At 33.4% G+C, this 25,157-nt stretch overlaps 1 protein-coding gene across 4 annotated transcripts; it reads right to left on the bottom strand.

Annotated features, from left to right (window-relative positions):
* Positions 1 to 452: 452 nt before the first annotated feature.
* On the bottom strand, positions 453 to 23,660 carry LOC123546951 (uncharacterized). Of its 4 annotated transcripts, none has more exons than XM_053551242.1 (14): positions 17,374 to 18,161; positions 16,565 to 16,651; positions 13,607 to 13,724; positions 11,268 to 11,373; positions 9,265 to 9,346; positions 8,877 to 8,957; positions 7,824 to 7,928; positions 5,428 to 5,577; positions 5,099 to 5,194; positions 3,486 to 4,238; positions 2,853 to 2,902; positions 1,805 to 1,865; positions 1,525 to 1,578; positions 453 to 1,043 (listed from the first exon to the last, which is right to left on the bottom strand). In XM_053551242.1, exons 1-10 carry the CDS (start codon positions 17,405 to 17,407, stop codon positions 3,886 to 3,888), a joined length of 1,212 nt encoding a protein of 403 aa, XP_053407217.1. In that variant the 5' UTR covers positions 17,408 to 18,161; the 3' UTR covers positions 453 to 1,043; positions 1,525 to 1,578; positions 1,805 to 1,865; positions 2,853 to 2,902; positions 3,486 to 3,885. The 4 variants fall into 4 exon arrangements, with proteins under 4 accessions (XP_053407217.1, XP_053407218.1, XP_053407220.1 ...); XM_053551243.1 differs by having other exon boundaries at positions 5,446 to 5,577; positions 17,374 to 18,160; XM_053551245.1 differs by lacking the exons at positions 16,565 to 16,651; positions 17,374 to 18,161 and adding an exon at positions 23,521 to 23,660.
* Between the last annotated feature and the right edge of the window lie 1,497 nt (positions 23,661 to 25,157).

The raw sequence follows: 25,157 nt of genomic DNA on the forward strand, positions 1-25,157 counted from the left end.
TCTGCAACGCCTCTTAATATCTTTCCGAATTCTACTAAGATCGGAGTTTATTCTGCGATAATTTGTATGATATTCGCGTTTCAATCCAGATTTCTACTTGTATATCCGCTCTGCTGGTGAGTTGAACAGCATGATTTAAGAGGGTTTTCCGACAAGTGGTTTATAAAGGAATGACCGTCTATATGACGTTAGCAACTACAACATTATTCGTTTAATAGTAAAGTATCCTCCTAGCTCCCGGTGAACTCCTTTGCTTTTGAATGGTTCAATCCAATGATTTGGAATTATTATGCTTACGTTATGTGCTGGAGTATCGTCTCTACTTGCCCGTTGAGAAAACACGTTTGAGGCAACGAAAGCCTCTGCTTCAACTGCAGATTCTCATACAGAATATGTGCAGAACAAGATTTTCTTTTGATAATATGTCTGTAACCTAAGCCAAGAACTGTGTCTATACCACAACTTTTATTGATATTGATATTACATTCAACCAAAATTTATATAACAGCCATTTCATGATATGCACATTCAAATGTGCATTACATGGAGAGATGGGGCATCCGTGCCCGAGTGGTTAAGGTCGCTGATTGATTTTGAATCATATGCCTCTCACCTATGTTGGTTCGAGCCTGACTCGGGGCGTTTAATTCTTCATGGATTACTGAAGATCAGTGGTTCTATCCAGGTGCCTGCCCGTGATAAAATAATACTGCTAAACTTTCAGATTGAATCCGTGTCCTCTTGGTCCATAGTCTTAAGTGTTTTGCTACTGGACCATCGATCACTTACTGGTATGTATAACTTTTTATGTACGTTTAGAACACCAGACATTTTTTATACGGAAAATATTTAAATGCTGAAAACTTTCCAATTTTCTTCAGTTGCACCATCACTGGCTAATATTTGTCTTCATTATATCCTCTTTTGAGTTTAACTTCACAATTTTTGGACGGTAAATTGTTATTGTGATAATAAGAAAGTAAAGAGTCCAAATTATGTAGAACTTGATTAGAAAAATCTTCATAAAGCGAACATTTATTCACCTGAAAAGAAAACCAGACTCATTACTAGTATAGTTACATGCTCACCAGCAACGAATTTGATAATATATTTGAACGTTATGAAGCGATTTAATTATCAATAGTGTAACGTTAAAAACAATAATATAGAGAAAAATATTACTACTGTGCTCTGTGTGTCTTGACAAAGAGTGCTATTTTTTTACAGTTCCGCTGGTTCTAACACGCCTAACTGATTCCTTTATTAGTGTTCATGAAGAATTAAAGCCAATCAATACCAAACATTAATATTTCTAGACATCTCTCAAAGGCCTATAAAATTTTATTTTTTTAAATACCATATTTATGCGTTTTTCCCAGACCTCAACTGGTCTTTCGCTGGGGCTCCGCAGTAGATAGTTTTAAGAATGGTATGTATTTTTAAAGAGAAAGCAATTATTTGTAAAGATGTCGGTCATATTATATAGATATAGTTGTAAATGGACAAATGTTTTAGTATATTTACCTCTGTATAAATACGAAAATGTTCAACACCACTTGGGGTCATGACATATATTTTCTAAAAACAATAAACGGTATAACATTTTTGTATGAATAAATGCTAAGCGAAATACGCACCGATAGAAACTATAGATAGAATAAATATTTATTATAAACAAACTGCAAAGAAAATAAATTATGCTGTCTCCGCTAAACTATTGTTCTGGAGACTTTTTCAGATGTTTACTTAATTAATAATAATACACTACAAAATGGTCTCATTTATCTCTTTTCTATGAATTTACCATTTTTTGTTGTTTTCCATAGCATACAAGAAATGTTCCGATCGACTCATTCTTCATTATTCTGAAAGATGAAATGTTATGGATATTAGATAGTTGTCAACATATTCCTCTCATACAACACAAATTTATCATATACCTACAATTTTTGCGTAGGTTTGTCATAAATTTGGCCGCCGGCCGTCCTTGGGCGGTGTCCGACTGTTGTTTTCTCCAGCTTGTATGTGTGTACATGTGTGCGTGTGTGTGAGCGTCTTGGGCGGTGGCCCACAATGTTGTTTTATCTTACTTGTTTGTTTGTTTACTTGTGAAAATTAGTTGTGTGTGTGTTTGTCTGCGCTGCTGTGGTTTACGTTGTAGGGCTACTGCTTTTAAGGAACCTGTCTTTCTCTTTTGAATATTCGTCGTTGCTCCACTTTCCCCCAACACCCGACCCCACTTTCTTACTCCTTGCTTCTTCCCCCTTTCTGTCTTTATTTTGCATATAATTAAAATGGATTTGAAGCAACCCTTCTACAATATTTTTCTGTTACAGCTTCTTTTTGTTGTGAGCCTACTTTGCGATACATGACTCTATGGCTGTGGTTGGGATGCTCTGTGCTTCCAGGAAATCTACCCTTACCTGTAATCTTCTTTTGATGAAACAAAATTGAATGTCTTGAAGTACCTCGAAGTCTCGGTCTCGTAAATTTGATAATTTAATTAATAACAATGTTTCTAATGCTTCTAAACAGGAATGACGGTCGCATGGTTGTGTTTGTTTAAGAAATAATGAACATATCGATATATTGAATTGATAGAGTGAATATCATGTAGCCAGGAGCTCGGATTTGTTGTAATTAGATGACGATAAAATATAAGTACACATTATTTCAATTCTAACCACTTAACAATCTCGCTTTTATAAGCTGTTACAATTCACACCCCGGTGGAAAGACAGTGCATTTTAAAAATTCACGTGCATTTATTAAATAATTGTTTAACAATTCGCAAACATTTTTAGAAGAATTACCAAATACCAAACAAAATGCAAAATGGAAAGGAATCTTACTGCTTAACATTCTTCTGCCCGGAACAAAAATATGCGTCTTTTTGAAAAATCTGCAAGACAAATTTCACGGTAGTTAAAACTTAGTTTCGTATAGTGATCTTGTGTCTGCTTTACAAAGGTAGTTACAATAGATTTAAAAAATAGATTATGCCGTAGTTATTTAATTGTATCAAATTGCTAGATTATTAAAATACCGGTTTTAGAGAACACAACGTATTATAATCTGCAAACTACTTGTACCATATTCATTTTCTAAATTAAATACAAAACTAATACACATTATGCCAGAATATCAACCACCATTTTACAACGACATACTCCTATTACTACGGTCAAGTTCTGACGCTATTTACCGTGTTTTCGTGTTAGTTATCTGAGAAAAGTGTAAATAATTTGGATAAAGAGTTATAAAACAATGACTAAAAAGCGAAGTGGTTAAACAGGGCTTCAACTCTTACAGGTAGGATACAACAACCGGCGGCGCAGCTTAAGACAGTCTTGAGCACTTTAGAGCATTAAACTTAGGAAAATTGATGACTGTTCAGTTGTAGAAAATGCAACAGAAAATTTGCCCTTCTATTGAAAAGATCGGCGCGAAGATTGTTCTTTTTTTTAATAGAGCAAATAATTAACCTTTTCATTTTCGTTACCGGCATCCTCGTCTGGAATTGTAAGAGACGCGTTACTATCACTACTGCTAAAACTACTGGCACTTTTTGTGCTATGCAGGTCGCTACCATCTTCTTTATTGCCAAACTCATTCCTTCGGCTTTCTCCATTGTAACCGTTGATATTTTGTGTGCTGATATTGTCAGTGTGTTCGTGAGTATCATCTTCAGGTTTGCGTACAATTGCCTCTGTTCTATGTAAAGAAGTTTGTGCATCCGCTTTCGCAGATAATACTGATGGTTTATGTGTAGACGACATAAGGCAGTCTTTATTTGATGAATATGTTTCCGTTCCAATGAACTTTTTGTTCTGAGACTTGACTGTACTCGGTCTAATCTCGTTCGGAGAAGAAAGGCACGTTGCATCATCTACATATAAAAAAAGGTGCAGTGTTTATAGAAGTGGGATCTGTAAGACTTTCGTTTTGCCTTCCCACAGTATTCATTGACCCTTTCACTGCTGAATGCGACGTTTTTTCCTTTACAAATGTCTGACTTAAAACATCCCCTTTAATAGATGAGTCTGAATCCGCACCTGCTGTTTGCAAATGTTGATCATCAGCTGACGAATGTTCTAAACTGGTGTCTGAGTATCCCTTCACAAAACAAAACGATGAGGAAGACACTGTACCAGTTATATCAGATGAAAGTGGAGGCCCTGTAGGTAACGTAAGAGCTGTACCATCAACATTCTTACTGTGTTGAGTCTGTGCTGCAGCTGATAAGAAGAGTAATTAGTTTGATTTCGAATATAACTTTAATCCTCTCTCAACCTTTACCTTATATCTCATCAAAACTTTAATAAAATGAAACAAATACTCAGCTATCATATTTGTGTTTATTTTTCAATTCAAAATTAAAAAGTCAAAAAAGTTGCAAGGTTTATATTAGATGCAAATATGAATAGAATGTTATATCTTTTTTTTTCTTAGGTTGTTTACATTTCACATGAAACTGACGCTTTTTTCTCACTCCTGAATTCCAACACAACGATTTGTATATGTGCATGTGTTTATTAATACTAAAGCGTTTTCGTATTACTTGTTGTGAAATAGTTAATTAAGTTCACGCCTCGGCATTGGCTTTATTATGTTATGTCAGTCTTCCTGAATCTTTTTTGAAAAGAAAAGTAATTACAAAATACGTAGTAATCAGGATGTTTCAGGATTTAATTCCCTTGCAACTGAAGTTTCGATTGTTAAAACAGTTTTCGAACACAACATACGGGCATGATACATGCATTGTTCCTTTATACCACTGTGCCAGTTTGTAAAAAGAAATACCTTTAGTTTATACATGATTTATTTTAGGTCGATTGTGAAGGAAGTTCTACAACTTATATTAATCGCTCTCGACACCACATTGCTAACTGAAGTATGCCTTATATAAAGGCAGTATAAAAATTGCCTTTATATAAATCATACTGCTGCAAAATGTATTAACTCACCTTCATCTTTGCTAAAGTCTGTTCTGTTTTAAGTAAAATTCATGTTAAGTAATACATTTTTTTATAAATTCTTTTCATATGAAATATATTGTAATCTCAGAAAAGCAATAACAACAATGACAAATAATAACCTTGGTCTATTTCGTTTGTGTCAAGATGACAGTGGTCATCACTTCTATCACCCGGCTTAGGTAAACGTGATTTTAAATTTTCCATTTGCGTCATACCTGCATGAAATAAAGTCATTTTTTCAATATATGAAAAGATAAAATAAGTAGTAAGAATCAAATGATAAATATACACTTTACGAAAACTTTCAAATTTAGAATTCAATATTATTACAGAAAAGACACATTTTGTTAAATCTAATGGTAGACATAACAATGCTTTCTAATCATATTAACGATAAAATGATCTGTAAGATGAAATAAATCGATAAATTTAGTAAGCAACTTCCTACTGAAATTAGGATTTGTACATAAATATTCGGCGTCAGCGACTCGTTCGAAAGTTTTTTCTGTTTGAGCATGTGTATGTGAATTCTTCTTTTTGGAAGACATCTGTATTTCTGTGTTCTCAGGCAGTTTCTTCTGACCATGTTTCGCTGCGTCTAAAGGGATAGCATACAAAGATAGCTAGTTGGCAATGAAATAGTCAATGTCGTTTCGTACATTTCATAATATGTTCTAACACAAATTTACATTCTTCGATCATGGCAGATATCAGCCGGACAGTCTATTCCATCTTTTGCCAAAGCAATATAAAATGTATTATAGTGCTAACTTTATAAACATATTAAAGAATGTGTTCTTAGAGAACAACTTAAGAAATTTTCATTACTCCTTTTGTGACAAAACAGTAAAAAATAACTCAGAAGAAGAAATCATTCATATGTAAATGATCAATTTAGCCTGGAACAGATAGCTCATTATCATGAAAAATTATAAAACGTGTTGTTTTATTTTTCTGGCAGGGAAACATTTTGGTAATTGGTAATTTCTAAAATACCCCAGCATGTGGGTAATATACCACACAGAAGTTATGCAAGTGTAAATTAACACTGCTTTATTCGATTTATGGACTCTTGTGTCTTTTCGGGAAATTTTGGGAACGTTAAATATATACCCACAGTTTCTTGAAACATTTCATAAGTCCAGATATTCGAATAAAAAGCAATAATTCGCAATAAACTATAATGATATCATCCCTATGCAAAAGAGATGTTGCAATCTCATATAGAGATCATGGGGTTTTACTGCAATACGTGTGACATTTTACAAGTCACAGCTGATACAACTGATGAATGTTAGATTATCTATTTGTTTATTTTTCTCATTTACATTGATATTGTATACCTGATATGTTATGTATTGTATTTCTGGTCGTTTCCTAGTGTACGAAAAGGGTGTCATGATTTAAATCAGTGAACTGGTAGAAACAAATTTGAAACTATAATTTCTTACGGGTTTCGGTTATTCATCTTGAAATGCATTTGATGAATAATGTATACAAATTGTAAGATATGCAAAACTATTGATCAGATGTAGATCATTTTTGAAACCCAGTTTTTAAATTCAGCAAAATATTTGTAATACTCTATTGTTTTGATTTCATATAAATTCGATAAGGTGATTGAAACTTGATTTTGATAATAAAATAAAATCATTTATGTTTCGTGCCAACACTTAAAATTACTGACATCAACTTTCTGTGATAATCATCTTACATTGTTATATAAAATCAACAATTTCTGAATTGTTGATTATGTAGAAATAAGTGACTGAAATAAAATTTTGTCTTATACGTTATGTTTAGGACTCTAAGAGAAATTTTGTGGATAAATAGGTGTGTAAATTAGAATGGCAACGAATAGCATTTTTGATATTCGAATATTCGGTCAACTTTCAGAGCGAATATTCGAATATTCGGTCATCAATTGATCAACAAATCAACTCAAAATCCATAGTGTTTACCATACCCAGATCAGCGACAGTAATTCTACTTTCGTTAACACCGGAAGTAATTCAGACACTGACAAATTAAAACTTACAATTTTTTCTCATCGCTCTTTGTCTTAAAATTGTGTACTGATCAAAAAAATGTTTGCCGTACGAAATTAATTTATTCGCCATTTGAATTAGATAATTCGATTTACGTAAAAAAATTATATACATCCCATTTGACCCTTCTTCTACACTTTTCGGAATTTTTCTTTACTCGAATACATCTTTTTATCGATTTTGTGCTGTCTGATCATTTTCAATGACATACTCTTCGCACCTACCGGGAATCAAGGCGGGTTGTAACGGATTTAAATCAAGCAATTAGCGGTATTGACTACTGGTACACTGTCATCACCATAGCGATGAACAATCTCGGCACGCTAATATACAAAATGATACGGATGTCAAAGACGGAAGCCATTTTCGCGCGAATTTATAATGAAAGTAGGTTTTGGCAAACATAAACGATTTTTTTTCTTTCATTTGACTTTTATTTATTTTTCATGATCTTATATTTTTTCCGAATATTTGAATTGTGAAACAGTAATCGAATATACGTGTAATGCACAAATATTCGAATATTCGTTGCCATTTCTAGTATAAATATTGAAATGGGTAAATAATTCTATGGTATATATATTTTGTATGTATAAATATTGAAGAAGATAAATAGCTCTATGGTATACAATATCAGTATTAAAGTGGGTAAATTGTTGTACGATATATGTGTATACACATTTAAATGGATATAGAGTTCTATGGTGTTATATGTATAAATGCCGAAGTGAGTAAAACCTTTTATGGTTTATGTGTATAGATATTGTACTGGAACATAACAATTATAGATTCTAACTTTCTGTCTCCTGGACGGGAGGTGAAAAGACTTTCTTTACGTAAGTTTCATCAGAGCTTCTTTGTCCCTCTCTGTCTTTTGTAACTTCAAGTTCATTTTCTTTTCCTGTAAATTTCATATTTCAAAATTCTTTCTCAGAAAATAACAACTATATAGATATATACAAGACAGACTGAATTTATCAGAAAGTATATGCTGTATTTCATTCAATTAACCTTTAATGCTTATTTCATGAAAGGCAGATTACTGAAATATTTAAGCTGAACTTCAATAGTTGGCCAGCGTAAAGACTTGAAAAAGTTTTATACACGTAGTAATTAAATTCGTTAGTCACAAGTCAGTGGAGTTAAACATAATTTTATGTTTCAAATACCTTTCAGTATTTTAGAATATTCAATCCTTGTTCACCCTACATAAGCTATTTAATGTATTTCCATGTTTCGTACCAAAAAGTATTCGTAAAAGTAGAAAATCCCCTAATTTCTAAAAGAAGAACTTAATGTTAACATAAGTATGTTTTGTTTTGTTTTTACAATCAGTAGCAACGTCTACATCTGGGTCATCACGTGCTGCAACGGAAGTCGAGCTCATTGTTTTCTTTTTCTACTTTCTGTAGTTATCAGTTCTTTTCTAAATAATGCTATTCGTTGCATCATTTTGCGAAATCTAGTGTGCATGTTACAATGTGACTCATCTTCATTCGAAATCTGGTACGCACGGTAATTCGATTGGAGTATTATATTTATCATGTGTATGACTTTGGAATCTAAAACATCGTTTACGATGATAATATTATATGCTTCCCTTTCTTCTAATGAAGGCATTAAAAGCCGAAACTAGTTGGGAATAAATTTGATAACAGTTTGAAGTTGTTCTTTCATTTTCCATTATATCATTTCCTTAAAAGGAAATTTCTAAGTGTTATATCAATAAATCAATAATCCATATTTATTTAAAACAGACTATATCAATTATACTTAATCACTGCTTAAAAGTCAGCAAATCTCGCTTTGTTTCCAGTATCCAAAATACCCTAAAACCCTAAAATCTTACCCATAATGTTAACTGCTTCTGATATGCATTCTTTATCCACATCTGCGATGGTATCGTAACCTGTGCTTTGTCTAGTTGTGCCTGTTTAAATCATGATAAAAAGACAAACCAGAAATTCATACCGATGTTTGATATTCCGTTTTAACTGCGAAGGATGATGGATTTGCTGAGATAGCATTTCAATAAAAAAAATGTCATTAATAAAAAAGTAAAAGTAACTACAGCAACATCCAAACAATCAAAAAAAAAAAAAGAATAACAATCCACACTATCATCTGAAGTTTTGTCAAAGACAAGGAAATAAACAAAGGTAACTCATCTATTTTCATGCATAATTTATGCATTTGATGAAATTGAAAATACTTTTTTAAAAGATTTTTTGAAATACCTTGTGATACCGATCCTCCACTCGCATAACCGCTGTCATTGTGTGCTTCCAGAATGGCTGTATTAAAGTGTTCTCTCCATATCTTTTAGATAAATTAAACAAATTGAGACAACAGCTTCCTTTTATGAACAAAATTTCTCAGCACGAATTTATATATTTTTAAAATCGTTTGCTAAAGGGGACACAGACTTTGAAAAGATAGAAAATGGGTGGTGTAAGATAAGATTTTTCAGCAAAAAAGAACAAGATTTCAGTACATGATACCGTTTCGAGTGTTATTAGTACACAAAGGAATGCTCACCAAAATAAAGACGAAAAAACTCGAATAAGAAAATTATGCTGATTTATATATGACTCATCGTGAACATCCAAAGTCGTTGTGTGAATATAATAGTTTGTCCAAACATTTATAAATATCTCTCAAATACTAATTTAAAGAAACGAGTGAAGAAAGTTCACTTTCTTTATTTTCATTTTGCATATAGTAAGCTAAAAACACTAGTTTAGTTTGTTATCAAAAGTAGTGGATTTGAAAATATATGGTGATCAAGAAAGGTCATGTTCCAGATCAAAAAGTGTTAATTCTCCTTAATTCATTAAACAATTACGTTACAGAATTTAGATTGTTTGAAATAAGTGCCTAGAAATTATTCCATTATCAATTCTGAACTTGGTATTCACAAAATTCAATGCATTTAAATATTGAAACACATTAAACAAACTTCAGAATATGTATTTTCTAAATCTAAAAAAAATCTTAAAAATATGATATGAAATTTGGTTTAGAAGTCAAAATGTGAAAACAGGCAAAATAATTATCTGTAGAAAGATCCTTTGGAAGCAAAGAATGCAGCCAATAAGAACAGTTGGAATGGAATGTGCAACACCTCTCACACCCCATAACACCGGCGGAACTCTTTTACACATATGTTGAATGGACACCATGATCTTAAAGACCATAAAATATTAAACTGACTAATATACTGCTAGAATGTCATGGATTAAAACTCAACAACTCTATACAATTATCCTCACTTTAATGCCATTTAAAATGTGCGCACGAATTTTCCACTTTACTTTTAATTAATATGCTTCCACGTGTTGAACGAGACTGCTGTCATTAACGTAAAAGAAATCGAGGTCAGACAAGTTGTAAAAGCAATAAACATCTAAACGTAATTAATTGATAATGCAGTGTCTCATAATGTTAAATCTTGCCTGTTTAAGGTAACCTGGTATGTTAGGAAGAAAAACCAAGAAGTACGACTGGTATTGCACAATACATGTTTCTTCTCTATATGAAATCTCGATATCTTGCATTGGCCGACTTGCACGAAGACCTTTGTTTTCTAACAATATTCATAGTACCACATCCTTATCCAAAAACTACTGACTACGAGGCGTCCATGGCATGAGTATTTTATCAATTTAGGAATAGTTTTTTATCTACCCCATCCTCAATTTCTTTAAAATTCACCCCTTCCTCATTTCTGCATGAAGTGTGAAAGCAACAATCTGCGCGACCTAACAAGGAAAATTGTAAAATTTAGCAGACAATTTCTTTATACATGTATACCACTTACTTGTCCCCTGCCTATATTATACTGGAATTGCAGAAATGTATAAAAAAGGGTACTCCAAATGGACCAGAAAATACAACAACACTTAATCCAAGACATCTTCTCAGAAGTCATGAGGTTGTCATCTAATAAAGTTATGTTTATTAAAATAATTAAACGTTTATCAAATCAAAACTGTTGTTATATTTTCTGGTCCTTTGCAAAGCGTCCGCTCAATGTTCATTGCAAACAGAGTTCCGCTTAAGCCAGCGTTACGGGACGTGAGGGTTGTTGCACTTTCCACTACCTCTCATGAACAGTCTGCTATTATTTTACTTGGTTGCATTCTATGCTTCTAAAGGATCCTTTTACAGATTTTATTAAATGAAAGTCATATATATTTTGTCGTACTTTTTTACTTTTATAATTAATTAGTTTCATTACCTTTCTTTTAACCTTGGTATCGCATCTAAAGACCATTGGGGATTTTGTTGGGTCCACGAATTTGATGGTAATTCCAATCACATTTTCATCATCATAGTCCAAGGCACTAAAATGTATAATAAACATAGTAATAGTTGAAGTTTTCTTCAACATACTGCAAACATTATAGCAGGTAACATAACTACTTACATCCCTGAAGCAAAATGAAATGATTCCCGATACATAAAGCGTGTGTCATTAAATATACTCTGTTTATTTAAGAAATTTTAGTTCCCAACTGTGGTTTATTGTAGAATAACCCGTGTTTTGAGTTCTTATGCGTACGAATATACCACGAAGGTCGTAGCCCTGAGTGATATATTGTTTCGCATAAGAACGAAGAACTCGGGTTATCCTACGATAAACCACACTTGGGAACTTGTTATTTCGATTTTAACAGGGCATACTAGTATCAACAGTGTTAGAGATAATGGTAACTACTTTTTACGACTGTGCTACGCACCTGGATCGGATGACGTCATTGCAAGCGTGAGGGTTATTGTAGAATAACCCGAGATAGATTTTGCTCTACATGTATGTAGGTTATTTGCTAGTCGTGTTAGAATTAATATTTAGTTTTCACAAAGTGTCGTCAGTTAAAATTTCATAACTTAATATACTAATTTCATTTCAAACGTACTTATAACTACATATATTCCAGATTTTAAATACATATCTTCAAGAAAAACTAGAGTTGTCACAGGAGTGACGAATTATATCCCCACAATATGGCCTTGTCACAGAACTAAGCCAGTGTCAAAGCTTAACTTGCTAGACCTTTGACCTACTGACCTCAAAATCAATAGAGGTCATCTGCTGGTCATGATCAACCTCCCTATGAAGTTTCATAATCCTCGGCCCAAGCATTCTCAAGTTATTGTCCGGAAAAAGGTTTAAATGTTGAAGGTCACTCTGACCTTTGACCTTTGGAACTCAGAATCAATACAGGTCATCTGCTTGTCATGACCAAACTCCCTATTAAGTTTTGTGATCACAGTCCCAAGCGTTCTGAAGTTATTGTTCGAAAATCGTTTAAATGTTCCGGGTCACTGTGACCTTGACCTGCGAACTACTGACCTCATTAGGGGTCATCTGCTGGTCATAGCCAACATGACTATTAAATTTCATGATCCTAGGCCCAAGCGTTCTCAAGTTATCATCCGGAAACCATTTAACTGTTATGTGCTATTATGACCTTGACCTTTGACCTACTAGCCTCAAAGTCAAACTTGATCTGTATTTTATCATATATCATGAACAAAAATATATGATCCTAGACCCAAGCGTTCTCAAGTTATCATCTGGAAACCGTTTAACTGTTACGAGTCACTGTGACCTTGACCTTAGACCTACTGACCTCAAAGTAAAACTTGACCTGTATTTCATGATGTTACATCTGTGTGCCAAAACATATGATCCTGGGCCCAAGCGTTCTAAAGTTATCATCCGGAGCCATTTAACTGTTCCGAGTCACTGTGACCTTGACCTTTGATCTACAAACCTCAAAGTCGAACTTGACCTGTATTTCATAATGTTACACCTGTGTATCAAAATTTATTATCCTAGGCCCAAGCATTCTCAAGTTATCATCTGGAAACCATTTAACTGTTTTGAGTCACTGTGACCTTGACCTTTGACCTACAGACCCCAAAGTCGAACTTGACCTGTATTTCATGCTGTTACACCTGTGTACTAAAATATATGATCATAGGCCCAAGCGTTCTCAAGTAATCATCCGGAAACCGTTTAACTGTTCAGGGTCACTGTGACCTTGACCTTTGATCTATTGACCCCATATTCGAACTTGACCTGTATTTTCTGATGTTACACCTGTGTACAAAATATTATTCAAATCGGTCAAGTCTTTCATGAGTTATCATCCGGAAACCACAAAAACCAACGGACCGACCGACCGACCGACCAACCGATCAACCAAGCTCACTCCTATAAGCTCCCTCCTATATACCCCCCCCCCTCTCAAACTTCGTTTTGTGGGGGTATAAAAACTCAATTCAATGGTATTGGAAGTTGTTGCTTATGTGATATGTCCTCTGTTTTTACTGATCAAAAATGAATAAATATTCGGAAATATGCAGAATATAAAAGCGAAAATACTAGAAGGACTTACTGAATCAGGAAATACAAATATAACGATGCACATTAAAATGCATTCTTTGGGTAGCACCTTGAACTTAGAAAAAAAGTATCGGACGATATTGGTTAGGCAGTTGTAAAGAGTATATCCGATAAATGCTAAGTTAACGGACATAGAACGGAAACAAAAAAGATCGTCCATTTACCTTTCAATTTCTAACATTGAAAAGGTCATATCCGCTGTTGATGCAAATCTTTTTGGATAGCAACACATGTTCCATGTAATCGAATGACCTTTACAAATTACAATGTACTTCTCTTCCCCTGTAACAAATTATATATTATTATTATTATACCACATTTATATAGCACTCTTTTCATGCACGTGTACACGTTCAGAAGTGCTTCACAGAATAATTGCAAAAATACAAACAAATACGCATACAAAAATTGTAAATGTAAAACGTATAGATTAAACAAGATAAACATACATACATATTTAAAGGTATTAAACTGACCCTGGGATAAAATACTGTTCTATGAAGAAGAAAAACAAAGCATCAATGTATCGGTCAGTTAACAAAATATTGTATAAAGAAATGGGTTTTAACAGGCTTTTGAAAGCAGCTAGCGTGTCAGCTTCCCTGATTTTGACGGACATGATGGGCATGATCAGTTAACACCTGTCAATCAAAACGTTTTATGTATATATATAAGATGTTGTTTCTGAGTTATAACATACATGTAGATTACACTGAACTTCGTGATATAGCACTTAATTTTTTATGCAATTTTTCCGACCGGAGGTTTTTGGCATGTGAGGTTAGACAGTTTTTCATGCAGGAAGTTAACTTTATGTTATGAAGTGGTCCTGAAGTAGACACATTTCAAATGGAGTAAAGAACAATATCTCTTAATTGTGTAAGTTCCCTTCACGGGTCAGCGGCATTATGAATGATACATTCAAAGACCGGAAAAGAAACGGTAAACTGAGAATCGCTTGTTACAATTATTGTTGTCAAAGGTACCGAGCAGGTTACCATCCAACAGAATACTGCAGACAGGAAGTTTGAAAAGACTGCCAGTAGTGTAGATGATATATCAAAAATATGCTTAAAGTTGTGTTCTCAGCCCCGATGTGACAGGACGTACCACAGTCTTCTTGTTTAAGCTGGTGTTGATGAAAAAGTAAGAGATAAGAGCAGATTTTCTGGAAGCACAGACTATCCCAAGCACCGCCAGAGGGCCATGCATCGCAAAGTATGCCCGCGACAAAAGTAAAATATAGTGGAAAGATATAGCAAACGGGACTACAAAAATCTAACAAAAGTATAGTTAATATGCAAAATACAAAAATAGAAAGGGGTAGATAAAGGGGCGCGGGTGCTGGAGGCAGTAGATAAAAGTTAGAATGAATATTCAACAGGGAAAGGCACTGTCAGAAAAACGTAATCTCCCTGCACCGCAAATCACAGCAACACAAACATGGACGTGTACGATAGACACACACACGCTCGCACACATGTACGCACGCGTGCTTACACACATGCACACATACATACAAAATGCAATCAAACGACATACAGGAGAAAGAACGTAGTAGGCCACCACCAAGGTACTGCCTTTGGCATAAAATACGCTGAGCACTTAACATGGCACAAAGTAAACGGAGAAAGGGTGTAAAAGCAAGGGATGATGGTGTAGGGCTGAGGTAAAGAAAAACTTCCAGCTGTCAAGACAATATTCGTAACATAAAATACAAAACGGACAAATAAGCAAATATAAGCACCGCCTTGGAAGAATCGGTAACTTATATAACGAAAATTGGGGATTTAACCGCGTTTAGAGCATGCCAACTCCATACATATATACTCAATATTCAATAAGTTAGATAAGACCGTGTAAATATAATAATTCTGCCGCTGCGAAAGGCTCTAATATTAGTTACAAAAAAGAAGAATATATAATTAAGATTAATCTAAAGTTTAATTACCCTAGTACACTCAACAACTGGTCTGAAGTTAGAGCAACAAGAGCCTAACTTTTAAACGCAGTTTTTCCGGACGGGTCGATATTTACCCCAACACCGTGCCAATTTTGTTTCGATGTAGCTCACTGCAGACTTGGTGCGGTCTTCTGCGCATGCCCGGAAGTGATTATCTAATGTCGCGTACGGCAAAAATTCGCAAATTATTGTATGTTCGCATGCATTTAATGCACAAAATGTATAATATACTAACTAAAGGTAAGGGTAAGTATCACCATTGTTACAAAATATATACATTTAAAGTACTTTTATTTCAAATTGCTTCAATCCGACATATACTGGAGTCTGTTATTTAAACCAGCGCTCAAATCTGCCGTTTGATAATTCATATATATATTTCTGAGTCATTTGCTCAAACACTGAATGAGTATTTCGTACCAACCTGCGTTGTATAAATTCCCGCCACACCCAACCTCGTTGTAATTTGATTTAAGCGAAATCTAATATGGTGACCTATCAATTTTCTTTTTGTTTTAGATTAGGTAGACATAACCAAAGGTATGTGCAGAGTTTGATTAAATTCTATTATGTGAAACTCGATAAAATAGCAGAAGTACCAACTTAAAATTGACAAAAATATGCAAAAATAGCCCTTGGGTATTCCTTTCTTTACAAAATCATGTTCTTTTGATTTCTCTGAGCATGTTTCAAATAGATATATTGTTTTCCGTTATAAAAATGCTTAGATAATCAAATTGATGTTGATTTTTGTACTTTACTAAAATATATTTTAGGATTACAGAAGTTTTGAAAAATGTTTAAAATAAAACCATGTCTAGGGGCAAATTAAATTGAAACAAAGCTGGTGACCTAGTATTTTTATTTCATTTTTCAGTACATCATAACATGACCTTTTAATACAAAACATTTCATCAAAATCTATTATTGAGAAAAAAAATTACGAAACTGTAGCGAGCGTCCTTAAGGGCAAGACTAAGCAAGCTGCAAGACAATTCTAATCCATCCGTCCGTTTTTTGTTTGATTTGATAAGACAATGTGTTTTTAAATCACTGTCTACCAAGCGTCCAAAAGTAACGGTTCAGATTTTGTCTTGGCTAATTGGAGTTTGAAATGAATTATACAGCGATGACTTGTATAAAATACCAAATAACTTACAATCATTAAGGTGAAATCGTCCTTTCCTCAATATGTCCAACGTCCCAGAATGTTTATATATAGCTAGTTTTTGAAGATCGCTGATAGCTAGTAAAACAACCACAAAACATGTTAGCAATTGACAAGAACAATATTTGAACTAAATTGTTTTTGACATCACAGATATATTGCTTCAAAGGAAAAATATCAATTTCTGGCCTTTTGAAGATAAGCAGAAATAAAAATGACACACGAGAAGTTTTAAGAAACAGTAAATTTACAAACTATTCTGGAATCGTTTTCAATGCAACAATGTAGGATTGGTGGGAGGGATCGAAATTGTCACATATTTTCCATTTAAAAAAAATGCTTTTATATTTTGTTTTTGTTTTGATTTTTCGTTTTATTTTTAATGGGACACTTATATATTCTAGCAAAAATATTGCAAAGGACAGGATCCCATAACCAAGCCAAATAGCCAAAAGCCGCATAATAACCGGTTATTGGACTACAACGGATGTGTGACGTCACTTTTGACGTCAAGTTACTCTGTGTTGTCCCGTTCTATATTTGATATGAATAAATGATCTAACTGGGTACTTATTATTGTGTTCAGGAATATAAAACATACAAACGCTCGATCGCTAAACGACAATGACGTGCCTTACGTGATTAATATCATCTAGACCTATATTTGTGTTTCAGACCCGCCATTGTGTTATAAGTATGGACAGTCAATAACTCAATCTGTCTGATGTATAAGCATATTTCAGCATAGAATATAACGTACTGACAAGCAAAATGTATATTCGTTAAACTTGGTGTTTTACCTATATGCGTTGAAAGTTTTTCATATGGCATCATGTGGTATGTGGAAGCATATACGTTTTCTTCTTGAAGTTCCCTGAATAAGAGTAACAAAATTTGGTTTAAAAATCAAGTGTCTATGAAATATTATTGAAACAAAGTGAAATATATACAATAGATTCAGTTTTGTGTATTTGTAACATTAACTAAAAAGGCAATGCTTGGGGTTTTAGTAAAACTCTTTAAAATGGTAGATAGTGCAGTCGTAGAATATTATTTCACTTTATATTTTGTTACAGTATATGTCATTTATAACATCATTTTCATTTTCTAACTTTACATACAGAATTAAACAAGTTCTTCAGTATTTTACATACCGGAAGCCCAGTATAATGTGATGGCGTAGGTCTGTCCGTCTGTAGTCTGTTCGCCTACTTCCTGTTCGTAATTTTGTTTCTGCTTATAATCTTAAGAATTCTTTGATCTATGGTCCTTAAACCTTAATTGCTGACTGATGTGACAGTAAACGGTCGTACTTATTTTAAAAACGTTACATTGGTTGAAAGTCGAAGTCAATGTGACTGTACGTACATAAACCTAAGTTAGTATACCTTGACATACAATCCTCAAACATATCTGACCAATTACTCATATATGATAAATGACTGGTATTAAATTTGAGACTTGAATGTCAAAGGTCAAGGTCACATTAAAATCTTACTTTTTCCGCTCAGCATTTTTAGAACCCCTTCACCTACAATCCTTTAAAAGGACATTGCCTATGGGCAGTCGATGATCCCTATGAAACTGAGATAAATGTGTCACATTGACTTTAAGTAAGTACAAAAAAAATATATATTTGAGGTTCTTAGTCAGAGGTCATGTTCACTTTCAGATGAACAGATCAGACTTATGTAATATATGATGGTGCTGATCATTCATCAGCCTGTTTGCAACATAAACTTTATAGAGAATTATTATATATGTGATCGCAAAGAAAGGCCTTTTTATGTCTGATGTATATATTTAGCAAGTGCGTGTGGATAGAAATGTATCTTACTATAAGATTACAAGAGAAGTTGAGAAAATTATTTCTTTAAATGTTATTATTAATGTACATTCAAAACCAAAACAAACAAGAAATGTTTTTAAAAAGACAAACGGCGTAGAGGTATTAATGTTTGGCACATGAAACATTCAGAATTAAACAGAATGTACAGACAGAAAATATTTGGATATGCATATACGAACACATTATTCATTTGCAAATATTCCAACTAAGCAGTAAATTTAAATGGTCAAGAGGTATCCTTTCAGTGATAGAAGGTCAAAATGATTTGACGTCCTGGGCTGATTCTGAAATAATTTCGTGTTGGGTCAGAATCCCCCATAAGTAACCCACTAGTACAATATGTCGATCAGCATAGGACTCGAAAAGGCTAAAGCAATTGACATGAAAATAAAACCCTAGCTTTTAAATCACTTGTGAACCCCGTAACTCTAATTACTTGATTAAGTTCTCAGTTTTTTAAAAAAAAAACTTAAAGCAAAAAATCAAACATTTGCACAATGGGATACCTTCCATAAATCTTTTTTATTTGGTTAAAGTGATAGGTAAATAGCGACATAATTTATGATGGAATAGTGATTTTTAAATTTAATTTGCACATTGTATTGTTTGCATAGTCATTATTTTCATGCAAAATGAAATTTTTCAGCTGACCTTCTGGCCTCCATTGGTGTTATTATTGTTTTGTCTGCACTTGCCAGAGCGAGGCTCCAGTGGGGAAAGACCCCTGGTGTCAAATTAGGTAGGGAATAACTAAGTTTCGTGAAATAATAACAAAGAATTGTTAAATTTTCTGCTTTATTTTCACGAAGAGCATGAATTTGCCGTGTGTGCGAAACCGCGTACAGTCCGACACCGGATACACTGACTCTACAGTTACAGCCAGCCACCACTCATTCATCCATAAGCGAGGTACGCAACGGGGGAAAAAGTTTACTTTCGATTTCTCTAGTGGTGATAAATTACTAAAATCTTTAAATTATAATATACCATTTTAGTTTAGTGTAACAAAACTACTAAATACGTTCCATTTACTATGTGCCTTCTGATAATCAATGTCATTTAAGACTTATTAAATGGTTTATGTTCTCAGCGCGCACCTGTTCCGTGTCCCGATTACTACAGAATCTGGGTCAAAATCCATGTTATTCAGCTAAAGCCGAAAAATGATTATACAGATTTGAATAAGAATCACTTTAGCATCATTTAACAGCTGTATCTGTGAGTTTTTTTACCGATTAACACTTCGAGATAACTGGAAGAGATAACTATTACTCAGTGTAGTGTTTAATGTCAGCGCAGAAAATATACTTAAAGAAATTGTCTAAGTAATGAACCGGTGTTATAGAACGATCATAATGGCTTAGTAAGATGTTAGTATTTCAATACTTAGTACTATTTTTACATATGGTGAAAATCTTTAAGATAAAAGCATTTGTTAAAGGTACGACTTGTAAACACCAGTAAGACATGGAGAACGAATGATCTTAGTCGTCTTGTCGTATGTCCGATTTTCGTATCTAAGACCTACAGATATAAAAGAACTGTAATCTACATTATATGCTAACCGGGCTCATTTTAACTTTAATATTTCTTATACAGAGATTTCTCTCCACGGTTTTTAACCCACGTTTTCATACAAATTTTTTGTAAAATACGTATTGCACAAAAGATTCATGTTGACCTATTTCAGTTATGGTATCGATGAAAAGATGAAGGAACAAACTTTAAATGTTTATGCGATGTTTAAAAGCAAATACATGCAATCCCTTTTTATAAACGGTTAAGACATGAAATATTAAAATGTTTGCATAATAATATATCTACGTATCATCCTAGTCCGCTGCGTTAAAATTACAACACGGAAGATTTTTAAGTAAAGCAGTTATGTTTACTTAAACATTCATTTAAAAAATTCATTCATCATTCTTCATTCTTCATTCATTGACAACAAAAGCTGTATTGCAGCGTGCCCAATTTAAAGCAATGTCTCACCTATAACGAAATGCGGATTTTTGTTTCGTTCCTTCCATATATTTTCAAACGCTTAATGCAATTTGTAACTTCTTTCTTTCCGTTCGATAATTAACAATTTCTTTCTTTAACTGAACTAAATAGATTAATAGATGACATGCACGTGTATGAATGGATAAGAAATTTGCATGCTGCTTCTCCTTGAGTATAAACTATGTTCAAATTTCAATTTTTTTTTTGAAAAGACGAATATTAGCGTTAATGACTAATCACTTACTTATGTATATGTAGAAAAGTATGATTTTTTAAGCCAATTAAACAGCTGAAGTAAGTTTTAACACATGGTTGTATTTTCATATAATATTTACATCTTATTTATGCTATACATAAACTGTTAGTTAAATGACTAGCCAAGTTAAACATATATGGGGTGTTCTTACTTTTAAGTCTACATTCAACCTATTCTTTTCCATTGAAAATTTTTGAAGTTCATTTCGTATGAACAGCAAAAGGAAAGACGCGAAAGTTATGTCAAAGCTGCTTAGTGATAATGGAATGCTGTTTTGACGACGCCCTGACGACGTATAATCTGGAAGAACGTTCTTTAGATGACGTCGCAGTTGTTCCGTCCGGTGAACAGAATGGCCGGGAATCTGATTTTAATATTAATTGCAACAATCATTTCCCCAGTATATTTGGAGTTTGAAACTGCCATATACACAGCTCTGATAGTTCTCAATCAATTTTCACAGAAATCATTTCTGTCTGGACGTACAGTAATAATGTCTTCGAACATATCTTATATGTCTTTTATCATTTATTTTGGTTCCGGATTTTTAGTAGTAGTCAGCACTCTGTGTCTTCTTAAATTTGAACGTTCATAATAATTGCAAATGGTCTTGGACATTAAAATATGTTTGTTTGTTTGTTTTGGGTTTATCGCCGTTTTTCAACAGTATTTCAGTCATGTAACAGCGGGCATTTAAACTAATCAGTGTTCCTGGATTCTGTACCAGTACAAACCTGTTCTCCACAAGTAACTGCCAACTTCCCCACATGAATTATCAGAGGTGGAGGACGAATGATTTCAGACACAATGTCTTTTATCAAATTGTCACGGAGAACATACGCCCCCTCGGATCCGCGATCCGCAGACCAACGCTCTCCCCACTGAGCTAAGTTGACGGGCTCCACTAAAATATACAGTATAACCTCTGCAAAGCAACATCTAATGGAGATATAAAATTTGGTTGCTCCAGAGAGATGTTGTTGTTCGGAGGTTGTTGGCCAGAGGTAATAAATCAGTTATACCCGTTTTGGTATCTATTTTAATACTTAGTATATGTGAAACAAATGGAAATAAACGATAGATAAAAATTTAGTAACCTATAATTATTGGGCTGAGCGAAAGGGGACATTTTTGATGGCCGTTTACCGTTGTGGAGAGTAACCGCTCGTTGGAGGTTAAAATGAACTATATATGAACGGGGTAACTGTTGCTCTGAGGAGGTAGCCGCTCGATATAGGTGCCGTTTCGGGAGGTTATGCTGTATCTTAACATCTCTTTATCAAATTTAAGAATCACTTCACATTTAGCCTGCTAAATTTCTGAAATGGACTGGTCCGTCATTCAACTTGGGCAATACCATTTATTATTGGAAAGGGTGTTCACTGAAAATGTACTGACTTAAAACCGAACAGTACAGACCATGGTCCGTGCAGGCTGATCTTGGTCTGCACTGGTCACTTGCCGCCAGCAGGTCAAAGGTTAAGCTGTAGTTGGTGTATCAGATTTGGCTTACATGAAAGCACCGTCCGATCTTTTCCAGTACTTCAACTATTGCCTAAACAATGTCATATGGTTTTTCGACGTCCCAGATATATAAGGTCGTAACCAACGTTACCAACGACCTTTTATGACTTATACAGTTCCGGAAATTGCATTGAAGATGCCATAACCAGAGGATAAAATCATAATTTTGTAACCTTGTTTTTCTTAAACCTAAAATGACATTTCGGTGTGAATATATATATATATATATATATATATAATAAACAAGATTACATGAGTAACATTATATTTGCCTACCGGTTTCGTTTATACTCGAGTATAAACGAAACCGGTAGGCAAATATAATGTTACTCATGTAATCTTGTTTATTTTTTATTTATAATATACTTCATCCGGTACAAACTTTTGCATTTTATATATATATATATATATATATATATATATATATATATATATATATATATATATATATATATATATATATATATATCAGGTCTTTTCTGTTGCTAACTGTCGATTTTTGCCGGTCTTAGATACACCTTCTGAAGAAAAAGGTCTCATTTGTCGCTTACCACATTTCAAGATTGCATGTTACATGACTTTGGATGTAACACTTATATAACAAATTTGTCGTAAGTAGCAATTACGACCTTCATTAACAAACGACTTTAAAAAGGGCTATTATAGAAGATCTTAAATGATTTTTGCTCAGTCGGTACTGTTAGTATTTAACCTTTAGCCAGCTTGTGGCAACTGATTTTTTGCGTTTGCGTCCAGTGCAGACCAAGAACAGCCTGCACGTCCCTGCTGATCATGGTCCCGTCAGTAAATTTTCAGTGATCATCCGTCAGAAAAATAAGTGGTACTCACCAAATTTAATTATGGACCAGTCCATTTTCGAAATATACTGGGGTAAAGGTTAAAAGATTTAGCTTTGAAGCTTTAATAAATAAAAGTTCAATGCCATTGAGAAATGTATAAAACAATATATACATTTTTTCCCCTTATCTTCAAAAGTTGTCTTTTCTGTTTACGACTATTATTTCTTGAGCGTTAAATTATTGATTTGTATAAGTAAAAAAAAATAGTTTTACTTAATAAATGCTCTGTCGAGTTACGCTTAGAATGCAACTGTACATTATGTTATATACAGATCTTAAGTTTAATATGTGTTACATGTAAATATTGGCCGACCGTGTCCTTTTTCTTTTGCTTTTTTGCAAAATATTGGGTAACCTATTTTCTACGAACAATGCAAAATAATTTCGTAATTAAATGTTCTGTCACAATATAAAACGTGTAGTGTATTAGCACTGAAAAAATGTAGTTACATACCTAAATAGAAATATATCCGATATATATAATATAAAAAATATCTGAATATTTACAACTGTGTTCGCTTCAGATAATGCAGATATACTGCATTTCAAACTGGTTTTCCACAATAAACATTTCAACATTTCAACACAACTTCCGTGTACATTGTGAAAAGAGTATATCGTCAACTCAAATCAGAATTTGGTTAACTGCTTCCTTTTGTCTATAATATGTACCACCTTTCTGCACTGAGTTGACAATTTATGATACACCGGTCTACATTATTTATTAAAAGGAATTTTAAAAAGTCATGAAATATTATTTTTTACCATAACCCTGTGAAAAAGCGATCTGTAATAATTGGAATGTAAAAAGTCTTTGAACTAACTTTCGATGTATACCGGTAAATGATAAATTTAAGTGTACTTGTTTTTAAGTACTTATCTAGAACAAGAATTGGAAACGAAAACATGTTCAATTTTCAATTTTAAAACAGTTTTTTTTACATGAAAAAATGATGCTACAAGGGTAGAAAACAGATGAGTATCTAAAATAACGTCAAATATCGTACATAAACTACAAGTGTAGAAAACAGATGAGTATCTAAAATAACGTCAAAATAACGTCAAATACCGTACATATACTACAAGTGTAAAAACAGATGAGTATCTAAAATAACGTCAAATACCGTAACATAATCTACAAGTGTAAACAGATTATTTAAATAACGTCAAAATACGTAACAAGATAAACAAGGTAGAAAACAGATTATATCTAAAATAACGTCAAATACCGTACATATACTACAAGGGTAGAAAACAGATGAATATCTAAAATAACGTCAAATAGCCGTACATTACTACAAGGGTAGAAAACAGATGAGTATCTAAAATAACGTCAAAATAACGTCAAATACCGTACATATACTACAAGGGTAGAAAACAGATGAGTATCTAAAATAACGTCAAATACCGTACATATACTACAAGAGTAGAAAACAGATTAATATTTAAAATAACGTCAAATACCGTACATATACTACAAGGGTAGAAAACGGATGAGTATCTAAAATAACGTCAAATACCGTACATATACTACAAGGGTAGAAAACAGATGAATATCTAAAATAACGTCAAATGCCGTACATGTACTACAAGGGTAGAAAACAGATGAGTATCTTAAATAACGTCAAAATAACGTCAAATACCGTACATATACTACAAGGGTAGAAAACAGATGAGTATCTAAAATAACGTCAAATACCGTACATATACTACAAGTGTAGAAAACAGATGAGTATCTAAAATAACGTCAAAATAACGTCAAATACCGTACATATACTACAAGGGTAGAAAACGGATGAGTATCTAAAATAACGTCAAATACCGTACATATACTACAAGGGTAGAAAACAGATGTGTATCTAAAATAACGTCAAATGCCATACATATACTACAAGGGTAGAAAACAGATGAGTATCTAAAATAACGTCAAATACCGTACATATACTACAAGGGTAGAAAACAGATGAATATCTAAAATAACGTCACAATAACGTCAAATGCCGTACATATACTACAAGGGTAGAAAACAGATGAGTATCTAAAATAACGTCAAAATAACGTCAAATACCGTACATATACTACAAGGGTAGA

This window comes from Mercenaria mercenaria, chromosome 9 (assembly GCF_021730395.1).
Source record: "Mercenaria mercenaria strain notata chromosome 9, MADL_Memer_1, whole genome shotgun sequence".
NCBI lineage: Eukaryota > Metazoa > Mollusca > Bivalvia > Venerida > Veneridae > Mercenaria > Mercenaria mercenaria.

Excerpts from the sequence above, each read along its gene's own strand:
- LOC123546951 (XM_053551242.1), bottom strand. The coding sequence starts at position 17,407 with ATGATGCCATATGAAAAACTTTCAACGCATATAG. Across the intron at positions 7,929-8,876 it reads AGAAGCAGTTAACATTATGG|GAAAAGAAAATGAACTTGAA; the intron begins GTAAGATTTTAG and ends TGAAATTTACAG. Across the intron at positions 5,195-5,427 it reads ATGTACAAATCCTAATTTCA|GTATGACGCAAATGGAAAAT; the intron begins GTAGGAAGTTGC and ends TATTTCATGCAG.